Consider the following 11,774-nt stretch of genomic DNA (forward strand, 5'->3'; position numbering starts at 1 on the left):
CTGTTGCAGAGCTTAAGCGAATGGAAGATAAAATCAGACAATTTCTAAGTCCCATGGCCAATGGGAATTCCAGAAGAAGAGGAAAGAAAAATGGGAGAGAGAATATTTGAAGAAATGGTGCCTGAAATTTTTCCAGAATGATGAAAGACCATAGATTCTTAATGAACCTCAAACAAGATGAATCATGCAAAATACCTATCCAGACACATCATAACAGAACTGCATAAAAAGTAAAGAGAAGACAGATAATCTATAAATAATTTCTACTAACTAATAATAAAAACACAACTTAGTAGAAAATTATCAAAGGCTAGAATAGGCAAACCATGAGTGGCTCATAAACATTTAAAAAGACGTTCAGTCTCATGAGTGATTGGGAAAATCCAAATGAAGGCACAGTGAGCCACAGGTCTGTAACCCTCAGAGGATGTGGGGAATCTGAGAAATGAAAAAGCAAAAGTCCAGCTGTCATAGAGACGTCGGTACTATGAACAGTGTTACACCAATATGTTTAAAACAGAATGAGCAATCTTCTAAAGAAATGTAAATATATTTCTTCAAATACTAAACGTAAGTATTTCTCCAAAACTCACTCAAAACGAAATAGAACCTTACCCATTAAAGAAATCGACTTCATTGTTTAAAAATGTAGTCATGCACGCAAAAAATCCCAGTAAGTCCAAATTCTATGAAACTTTTTAAGAAACAGATGTCCCTGTCACATAAATAAGAGGCTAGAGAATTTAGAAAGGAGGTGACACACATGTCTGGCCAAGATGGGGTAAAAAGAACCTGATTTATCTTCCCTTCTGAAACACTGAACAGCTAACAAGTAACAACAGATAATTAACGTAAGGAATCCAAGAAAAAAATGAGAACTTGTTAGACGATGGTATACACAGAATATGTTTTTCTTTGTCGTGTTACAGCTAAAATTTGCTTCCTTTTTAATTTAACGTTTTTTTCCCTAAAGTTTATCTGACATAAGGCAGGACTTCGTGAAAGCTAGGAATGAGATCATCTTGTTGAACCAATTGTCAGAGCCAGCAGTTTCATATTTACAGATGTCTGTGAGGAGATACTGACAAGCATAATAATTAATCTCAAAAGCATTTAGGGATGTTTGTGAGCAATTTAACTAGCTTGTGCCATCAACAAAACAGAAACTTCCTGCATTATGAAATTTGCTTTGCCGTACCTTGATGTGGACTGAAAAATAGTTCTTGATTACACATGATACTTATAAAATATATACAGTCAGAACTGGCAGCAGTAATAACCCCAGGTCTTTGATCAAAGTCTATTGTAAAATTAGTGAGGGGGAAAAAATTCACTTACAGTTGTAGTTCCAAGGAAATACAGGTTTCTGGGTGTGGCATATTAGCAAGGATGAGATTATTTTTTAAATGAAAGCTTGACATGTTCTCCCAATTTTAGAATGCATTCCTTTTCAGCCACAGTGGGACAGAGAGGTTTAGCCCATCATATCACAAGTGTGAGCAACTCCTCACAGAAAGAATTGGTTAAAGATGGCACCTGTCGGTGCCATCATGGCCGTTACCGGAAGAACAGCCAGAATGTGTGTCCTCCGAGCGTTGAGGTGTTTCTGTCCTGGTGAAGGGAAGACCCTCGTGCTGAATCATATAGTCTGTGAGGGTGTTGCCTGTGGGGTAAGCCACCCGAACAGTCACTACACACAGAGATCAGGACGGGGAGGTCTTTACAACTCTGGATTTTAAGAGGATATCAGAATGATTCCTTAGGCGTAACTGAGCCTGTTCTGCAGTACAAACTTTATGAAGGCTACTTAGAGTTGATTTGAGTTTAATAGTATGAAAAATATTTTTTCATGTTGACTATGCGCCAAGCATTTTCTTTTTTTGTTGTTTTTTAAGATTTTATTTATTTATTTAGAGAGAGCGAGCACACATAAGCAGGGGGAGGGGAAGAGGGAGAGGGAGAAAGAGAGAAGCAGACTCCGTGCTGAGCGCAGAGCCTGACACAGGACTTAATCTTGCAACCCTGAGATCATGACCTGAGCTGAAATTAGGAGTCGGACACTTAACCAACTGAGCCACCCAGGCGCCCCCAGTCATTTTCCATGTGTTGACTCATTGAGCCCTCTCAGGAATCCTGTGGAGACAGATGCTCCTGTAGGTGGGACACTGACGCAGGTGCAGTTCCGTAAAAGGTCACACATTAGTGATTAGCAAAGGCAAGAGTCAAGCAGGCCGGCCTTCTCCAGAGCCCACATCGTACCTCCTTCATGACCCTGCATCCAAGACAGCCATGCCTACCTTTTGGGCTCTTAATGCACAATTTACTCATAGTACTATATAGCTCATGCAGCATTACATTGTAATTTATCTGATTATAGGATTTTTTTTTAATATTTTATTTATTTATTCATGAGGGACAGAGGGAGAGAGAGAGGGAGAGAAGCAGAGGGAGAAGCAGGCTCCCAAGGAGCAGGGAGCCCGATGCGGGACTCGATCCCAGGACCCTGGGATCATGACCTGAGCCGAAGGCAGACGCTTAACGACTGAGCCACCCAGGCGCCCTGATTATAGGATTTAATCTCCATCCCCCGCAAGACCATGAGCTCCCAAGGGCAGGAAGCCTTATTTCTTTTTTTTTTTTTCAATTATTCTTATTGTGGTAAAATAGATATAACATGATCTGAGCATCTGTCACTTGGTCAGTACCACACTGTCCTGATTCATACAACTTGATCATGAAATCAAGTCTTCCAACCTTATTCTTCTTTTTAGAATTTCTTTGGTTGTCCTAGTACCTTTGCTTTATAAATTTTAGATCAGTTTGTCAATATCTACCCCCCCCCCCAAAAAAAAAGCCCTGCTGGGACTTTGATTGGGATTGTGTTGTATCCATAGATCAGATTGGGAAGAATTGACATTTTTGTCAATACTCAGTCTTCCTATCCATGAACATACAATACTCTCCATTTATTTAGAGCTTCTTGATTTTTTCCATCATTGCTTTGTAGTTTTCTGCATATAGTGTTTTATAAACAAGTTTTCTGCATATATATCCTTTTTTAAAATTTAATGCCATTTAAATGGTTTGGTTTGGTTTCCCATGTCTGTTACTCGCTGCTGGCATATAATGGGAAAACTATTGACTGAGATCTTGCTAGACTTGCATATTAGTTCCAGTGGGTTTTTTGGTAGCCTGGAGTTCTTTACATAGACAATCATGTCCTCTGCAAATAAAGACAGGTTTAGTCCTGCCTTTCCAATCTGTATGCCTTTTGTTTCTTTTTCTTGCCTTATTGCATTAGCTAGAACTTCGGGTACAGTGTTGAGTGGGAAAGATGAGAGAACACATGCTTGCCTTGTTCTTGTCTCCTGATCTTAGTGGGAAAGTGTGCAGTCCCTCACCATTAAGTTTGAGGTCAGCTGTTGGTTTTTGTATGTTATCTTTTATTAAGTAAAAGAAATACCCTTCTATTTTTCTAGCTTTGGGGGAGTTTTTATCATGAATAGTTGTGGAATTTTGTAAACAGGCCTACCTCACTTGTGTTTCACTGTATTGAGCTTCACGGATACTACATTTTTTCTGTGACAATCCTGCATCAAGCAAGTCTATCACCTCCATTTTGCCAACAGCACATGTTCACTTTGTGTCTCTGTGTCACATTTTGGTAATTCTTAGAATTATTATTTATAATTATATTGCATTTGTGATAGTGCTCTGTCATCAGTGATTACACCTTGCTGAAAGCTTAAATGATGGTTAGCATTTTTTTAGCAAGAAAATATTTTTTAATTAAGGAATGTACAGTTGACCTTGTCGCACAGAGGCTGGGGGCACCAACCCCCCCCCCCACAGGCAGTCGAAAAATCTCCGTATAACTTTTGACTCCCCAGAAACTTTGCTAATATCCTACTGTTAAGCAGAAGCTTTACTGATAATGTAAACAATCGATTAATAAATATTTTTTATGCTTCGTATATTACATACGGTATTCTTAAAGTAAGGTAGAGGAAAAACATGTGTTTTTTAATTTTTTTTAAGATTTTTAAAATTTATTTATTCATGAGAGGCAGAGAGAGAGAGGCAGAGGCAGAGGGAGAAGCAGCCTTCCAGGGAGCCCAGTGCGGAACTCGATCCCACGACCCCGGGATCATGACCTGAGCCGAAGGCAGATGCTTAACCGACTGAGCCACCCAGGCGCCCAGGGAAAAATATGTTATTAAGAAAATCATAAGGAAGAGAAAATATACATATAGTACCATACTCTATTTATCCAAAAAAAACCCCACACATAAGTGGATCCACACGGTTCAAGCTTGTGTTGTGTGAGAGTCAAATGTACCTTGTTGGGCTTTTTTAGACATATGCTGTTGCAGACATATTAGACTACCGTATAGTGAAAACGTAAGTTTTATGCACTGGAAACTCAAAAAATTCATTTGACTTATATATGCTGTGTTGGCTTTATTGTGGTGGTCTGGAACCGAACCCACAAATATCTTCAAGGTATGTGTGTAAATGCTTTTTCTGCATCTGTTGATAATATCATATGATTTTTCTTATTAAGTCTGTTCATATGAATAACACTGATGGATGTTGAGCCTGTGTTGCGTTCCTGACATGGACCCCACTTGATCATGATTCAATTTGCTAATATTTGTTAAGGATTTTTGTGTCTGTGTCCATGTGGGAAGTGGGTAGCTTTCTCGTCATGTTTCTGTCTGCTTTGGTATTAGGGCGATGCTGGCTTCACAGAATGAGTGAGGAAGTGTGCCTCCTCTTCTATTTCCTGGAAGAGAATGTGTAGAATTGGTATTATTTCTTCCTTGAGTATTTGGCAGCATTTTCCAGTGAAACCATCTGGGCCTGGTTCTTTCTATCTTGAAAGGTTTTCAGCTACTAATACAAATAAATGTCATGCAGCCTCAGATTTGGGGTCAGGCAGCATACTCCCCCTTCTCCTGAAACATGCTACAATATTTCTTCAAATGTGTGTGTTGACAATGGACCAAAATAGTTTTAATGTTACTACTGTCAGATTCAGGCACCTGATGAGGTAGTCTGAGCAGAGCTGTGAATATTGATCGGACGCCCGTGTCCTCTCTGAGACAGAAGACACATCCTTGCCAGTGATAGGCTGGTCATTTTTTTGTAGCACAGTCAAGAAGCAAAACTCGTAAAAGATATTTAGGTGTCGTGGAAACAAAATAAATGGCCGGTTACAGGTCTCATTTCTGTCACCATCCAAGAACAGATATGCTAAGTAAGTTCAACCTTGCTTTTCCACCGCATCCCTGCTCCTGGCTTTACATCAGAGTCCTTTCCTACTGTTCTCTCGTGAACACAAAAGAATCCCAATTCAACCCCCAAGTGAATTATTTAATACATTCAGCGGCAGACGTTTTGGGAACAGTTGACTGGCTGCTTGATAGAGAGCAGCCAGCCCTCCTGCCTGTCACGCTCTGGTCTCTACTGTCTCATTGCTGATCGCCTAGGAAACTAGGGGAGAAAGAGCAACAACAACAAACGTTAAATGGTCTAACACTTAATTCTTTTTTTTTTTTAAAGATATTATTTATTTATTTATTTGACAGAGAGATAGAGAGCGCAAGTAGGCAGAGCAGCAGGCAGAGGGAGAGGGAGAAGCAGGCTCTCTGCTGAGCAGGGAGCCCGATGTGGGGCTCGATCCCAGGACCCTGGCATCATGACCTGAGCCGAAGGCGGACGCTTAGCTGGCTGAGCCACCCAGGCGCCCCATCTAACACTGAATTCTGATAAGACAGTGTTTGCATGTTCCGTTGGTTCAGGGCTTTTGTGGTCATCCCACTCATGAGAGTTCATCTCAAGCCACGAATTCAACAACACGCCACGACGATGCTTTCTGCAAAGTCTGTAACGTGAAGAAGTGAACACAGGCTACATGTCGCATTAGTTGTCATGTCAGCTGTGGGGCAGCCACTCCTTGGACTGTGAGCCTTACCTACCATGACAGCCAGGGACACATCACAGCAGCTTGTGAAGTTGTGTATGGAAAACGTTAAGTGGAAAAGCACAGAGGGGTGCCTGGGCGGCTCAGTCACTTGAGCATCCGACTCTCGATTTCGGCTCAGGTCATGATGTCAGGCTCCTGGGATCGAGCCCCCCCATCAGGCTTAACGCTGGGTATGGAGCCTGCTTGAGATTCTCTCTCTCCCTCTCCTTCGGCCCCTCCCACCACCCCCCCTTAAAAAAATAATAAAATAAAAGCACAGAGCACACACTAATACGTATGTCCACATGATGGAAGTGTGGAGAACATAGGTGCACATTCCAGTATAACTTAGAAAAATGGAAATCATCCTATGATAATGGAGTTAGGGATGACTTTCTCTTTACGAAATTTTTTTAATGCTGTCATGTTATTAAGGTAAAAGGGGCAGGAAGTCATGTTTAATGTTTCTTAAAGGGGACAGTATCTCGGGATGCCCTGGTGGCTCAATCGGTTAAGCATCTCCCTTCAGCTTGGGTTGTGATCCCGGGGTCCTGGGACCCAGCCGCACGTCGGGCTCCCTGTTCAGCGGGGAGTCTGCTTCTCCCTCTCCCTCTGCCCCTCCCTCCCCCCCCTCATGCTCTCTCTCACTATCCTCTCTCAAATAAACAAAATCTTTAAGAAAAATTTTAAGGGATGGCATCTCCTGATTAAATAGGAATAAAACACTTTTCTATTAACTTAAATCACATTTAACACCACTTCAGTGTTGCCTACACTTTCTGTCCAAACAGGTGGAAGAGGGTTTCTAGGCAACACCAGCCCCAACCTGGAGCCAAGGCCTTCTGTGGGAAGGTGGGGGCGGTCTGTGGTGTCCCCAGCGTGACCTGTTCTTTTCTCCTGCAGGAGCTCAGTGAGATGCTGTACACAGACCGGCCCGACTGGCAGAGCGTGATGCAGTACGTGGCCCAGATCTACAAGTACTTTGAGACGTAAAGCCCAAGGGCCCAAGAGACGCCGCCCGCCCTGGCCTGCAGCTGGTCCTCGAAGCACCTGGTCACTTTCCACAGGCCCTGCTCCACCCACCACCGCCCACAGCGCTCCATCCAGGGGGACCAACACGCAAACAAGAAACGGAACGGGGTTCTGCCCCAGATCCGCTTTAAATCCAGATGCATTTTGAGCGTCAGCTGGGGAAGCTTTGCTCCCCACACCGGCCTCCGTCCTTCAGCCCAGGCTCCCTCCACGAGAACCCAGTAGGACATCTCGGGTCACGCGGTGCAATTTCACCCGTGAGCTGCCGAGATCCACCACCAACAGCACTTCCAAAGCAGTCGTCTTTTCACTAAAAACCGGGGTTCCTGCCTTTAGAAAAACTCCGCCCTTGCCACCACCCACCCCCTCCAAAAAAGAAACACACAGCAAAACGCAAAAAGACAAACATTTTGGTCTCGCGCCGCCTGGAAACCTACAAGCCCTGCTTTTTGGGGAAACGTGCTTGCGTGCTAGATAACAGTTGTGACACCTAGAACTTGATCACGCTTTTTTAGATCTCGCTGTCGCTGATTGGAATCTCTGGATGGAGGAGAAGAGGTGTGAGAATACAAAGCAGCCCCTGGGTGGCTGGCTGCAGTGTCCCCCCGCAGGGTGGTCCGCAGACGGAGTGTGCATCTGTGTGTCCGTGCTGAAAGGGAGACATCAGCCACTGTCGCCCCCTCCCTTTGTGTGTCGTCGTCCCCCCGCCCCCCCCCCGCTTCATTCCCATTCCCCTTCGTGAAAGCCCACACACATTCAGCCCGGTGCAGAACGTTCCTCACTTGCCCACCCAGGTCTTCGTGTGTTTGCACACTCAGGCCGAAGAGGTGCGTATGTCTGGGGATCCTGGGCAGACAGCAAGTGTAAACACTATTTCAACTCTGGACTTGGGTTTTAGTGCCCCATCAGGCCCTTTGCATTTGCAGGGCCGAAGCAAGCCCTGAGGGGGTGGGCAGAGATGGCTCTACGTCTGCTCTCCTGTAAGGGCCGACAGCAGAGCTCCCGCCAGAACAGCCCCGGGGGGGGGGGGGTGGAGAGGGGGCTCAGAAGTGCAAGTGGGCACCCCAGGCAGGTGTTCGTGGTGGGCACATGGGTGCACGTTGCGTAGCCCATGAAGGTGTGGCTCCCCTGGGCCGTCAGGTGACTCGTCAGCACCAAAGGGCTGCGCTGTCCTCGGTCACTGGCAGTTACGGGATGGCTGCTCGGTGGCCCCGGGCCCTGTCCCAGAAGAGGCATGTGTTAGCCCCTCCCTCCAGACCACCTCGGGAGAGGCAGCTGCTGGGCTCTGCGGAGGGATCATCCCTCCTTCTCAAGCCGCCACCCATCGCCTGCTGAGGGTTCTCCTTTGTGGCCCCAGGTCAGAACCTTCCAGGGAGCTGGTTCAAAGCACACACCCCTGGCCTGCCCCATCCGTTGAATCAGAGCATCTGGAACAATGGGAGCGGGGATCTAGTCTGTATATTTTCAGAGTTCCCCTGACAACCCCTGAGAGGAGAGACCGCCTTTGATCTCGCTCCCCAGGTTGGGGCCGTGAGCGCAGGTTGGGGCTGGGCAGTTTGGTAAAGCACGCCCCCCCCCCCCCCATGGCTCCTTTGTTTTCACATGGGAGTTAGAGGCACAGTCTGAACAAATTTAATTTACTCCTTCCTGATGCACATATCCAAATGGAAAGTACTCCTGTTGTGTTGCTTCACGCATCTGTCCTTTGTTGACATAACTGATGAGTTTTCATTACCCCGGAGCTTCTGCCTTGCTCTCCATTGCAGTGGGGGAAGGTAATATCCCGAGGAGTTGGGTTGAGCTGTCGGTCGATGTGTTTAATCTGGAATTTACTGCAGGGTTTGTGTGGGAGAGGCAGTTGAGGTGCCTGGGATACCTGGAGGGGGTGTTCAGCATTATTGACGCCGTTTTTAGTGATTACTGTAAATGAGTCAGGTGATCCAGCTCTGGGCCAAGCAGTGTCTACGCAGTGGTGGCGGTGGTGTTCTTTCCCCTCGCCCTACGCTGAGCCTGCTCCCTTTAGGGGAAAAAGAAGGAAAGAAATGTCCTATAAAAGAAAGGTCATGTGCGATTTATTTTTATAACTCAAAGAAGCTCCTTGGGTACCATTTTCTTTGCCAGTGGGCATGCTTCTAGAAGGGGAAGCATGTGTCCTGCTCATAGAAACACAAGTGGTGTTAGGGGCCCGTCTGGCCCTGCCGGGTCCAGGGAGAGGGACCGAAGGTGGCTGGGCTGCAGGACCTGGCCTTGCAGCACTTAGGGGACCCGGCGGTGGCAGGAGGGGGGGGGATGCTCCTCTGGCCCCGGGGCTGGGCCACAGGATGGGGTTTTCAGATCCATTTTTAGCCAGAGCGCTCCAAGCACAAGGTGAACGTGGAAAATTGATCAATTGAGAAAACAGGGTCGTGTCAGCCAATTGTACCATTTCTAGTTTTCTGTCCCGAGACTTGCAATATCCACTTTTGTTCTCACCTCCCTTCAGCCAGTAGTCATTTAAAGTCGTGCGGTGGTTCTGCAGACCGCCCCCCCTTTTTTTAATGCATTGTTCTTCTAGAAAAGATAGATGCAAAATGCCAGACCCAAAAGAGTGGAGTTTTTTAAAGACCTAGAGAGACATCCATGGTTTTCATCATTGTGAGGTCTTCCATGGACGGGAGCTCTGTTGGCTGAGGGTTAGCACCATGGCCCTGCTCCCCGGGGTTCTCGTTCTGAGCAACCCGGCAAACACCCACTTCTCTTGTCCTGTGCCTTCTCACTTCAGAAATGAGGTTAGTCTCTGGTTTTCGTTCTTCATTCAGCTATTGTTTTGGAGCTTTTGTTGAGACCATCCGAAGCATCCCAAAGCAATTAGCCATCTAGAGGTGACGAATATCTGCAGGGTTCTGTTCCCCCAGACGACACTGGCCATTTCTCTGAAGCTCCTTCTCCCACTTCCCCATGCGGGGGCGGAGGGCGGGTGTCTCACTGGCCTGTGGAAGGAGGGGACGCGGGCCCTTCTCTGCACACCCACTTGCCAAATCTAGCTGCAGCTTCTCCCATTCCCAAGCTTGCGTGCCATTTTGAGATGAGCCCCCGAGGACGTGCAGTAAGAGACATAGAGCCTAACTACCTTTTTAAAAAAGTATTTTTAATATCTCCTTTGCCCACGTTCCCTGGGTGTTTCACTTTTCTTGACCCAGGTTAGACTTTGGCTAAGACTGCAACATCCTCCGTAGCTCCCTAATTTTAACTACATTAGTTGGATGCAGTTGATACGTCTGTGGCCTCGTTTCTACAAGGAGCACACCCAGGACGTGACATGCCAACATGGATGTATTTAACTATTAACATGGAAGTGTATGCTGTATGACTGTGTAATATTTCTAATAAATATATTTTGTTTCGGTCTGATTGTGAATTTTTCCCAGTGACATTTACTGTTTCTGACCTTTGTCAGAATGCCTAAGCCGCCATTCCAACTAGCACCTTCTCGTCTTTTATTCCTCGTTGGGCCGTGGTCCCCACTGAGCTGCTCCTGCCGGCGGCGTTACTGGAAGTTTCTGGAAAGGACTGGGGTCCCGATGGCTTTTCCGCCTCCTCGCATTCTGAGTCCTCTTGCTGGGGCTGCAGTCACTGGGGCGAGTGACCGTTCAGGGCCGACACGGGGTGCTGCAGAGCTGTGCAGATGAGCCCGGACCAGGCCTGGAAACCAGAGGCAGGGAGGGCGCCAAGGTTGAAGAGGCGGGGTTCATGTGAACTTGGACAGACGCGGGATGCCCGCTGCATTGAGACCCTGGTGCGCTGTGCATGCCCATGGCTCTTCAGGCATCGTGGGAGGCCCTGGTTCCCTGGTGTCTTAGGTGGCCGGCCCCACCCACGGGAGAGGAAAAGGGGGGCTGCCCACTCTCGGCCGGAGAATCTTTACTCCTCCCTCCTCCCGGGGAAGATCCACTGTCACTGGTCTTTGTCTCCGGAGGGACCCTCCCGTCTTCTGAGAATTGCAGTCTCTGATAAGGCCTTACCACGCACTGAGCCAGAACAGCAGCCATGGCTCATTTTCCTCCGTGGGCTCTCAGGCAATGGGAGAAGTTAACAGATCCGATAGCTGATTACCCACAGCCACCTTCAGTCACTCAGTCTGCCCGCACCACACGTGTACACACACACACACACACACGCATTCGGTGGATAGCCGGCATCTCAGTGCTTGCAAACTGATCCTTCCCAGAATCTGGGGCCCACCAGGAGGGTTCCCATTCTGTGGGCCTGGACCCCTCTGTGGAGGAAGTTCATCCCCCCAACATTTGTGTCCTGTGCATTGACACAGCCCGTGTGTGTGGAGTCGGGTGTGAGCAAGGGACTCCATGGTGCCTGACGCAGAGTGGCATCTGATGTCCCACAGTCGATGGCCAGTGGTTCTCTGTGGCCATGGAGGACTGGGAACCCCAGGCCGGGGGGCCTTGGCACCCCTGAGCCCTCCTGGGGCACAGCCAGCCCCCTTCTCCGCTTCTGATGCTTCTGCTGTCCGGCTGTCCCCCTTCACTCAGCTCCCTGAAGGCAGAGCCACATACTTATTTGCTCATGATACCTCAGCCTCCTGCATAATTATTGCAGGATAAGTCATTTTTGATTCATTGGTGGAAACATCCGGCTCCCACGAACTCTCGCTTCAATTTGGAATTCCTCCTTGAGCTCCGGGGGCTAGATGCCTCAGCACCCAGCTGGGTTTCAGTGCCATGGCCGGTCTCGTGTACAGCCCTTTCCGGCATTTTCCAACGTGATGGTAAAAATCCCA

General features: G+C 47.3%; 1 protein-coding gene across 3 annotated transcripts in view; it reads left to right on the forward strand.

Annotated features, from left to right (window-relative positions):
- SPECC1 (sperm antigen with calponin homology and coiled-coil domains 1) overlaps positions 1 to 10,397 on the forward strand; it is a 272,584-nt gene extending 262,187 nt beyond the window's left edge. For all 3 annotated transcript variants that reach the window (XM_028089512.2, XM_088027946.1, XM_028089511.2), the window contains exon 15: positions 6,872 to 10,397. In XM_028089512.2, coding sequence (XP_027945313.1) covers positions 6,872 to 6,961 — 90 coding nt within the window. In that variant the 3' untranslated portion in view covers positions 6,962 to 10,397. The remainder of the gene's footprint in view (positions 1 to 6,871) is intronic.
- Positions 10,398 to 11,774: the final 1,377 nt, after the last annotated feature.

The sequence above is a fragment of the Eumetopias jubatus genome, unplaced genomic scaffold (genome assembly GCF_037043125.1).
Source record: "Eumetopias jubatus isolate StellerSeaLion01/CBP00866 unplaced genomic scaffold, mEumJub1_p1.0 scaffold_10, whole genome shotgun sequence".
Taxonomy (NCBI): domain Eukaryota; kingdom Metazoa; phylum Chordata; class Mammalia; order Carnivora; family Otariidae; genus Eumetopias; species Eumetopias jubatus.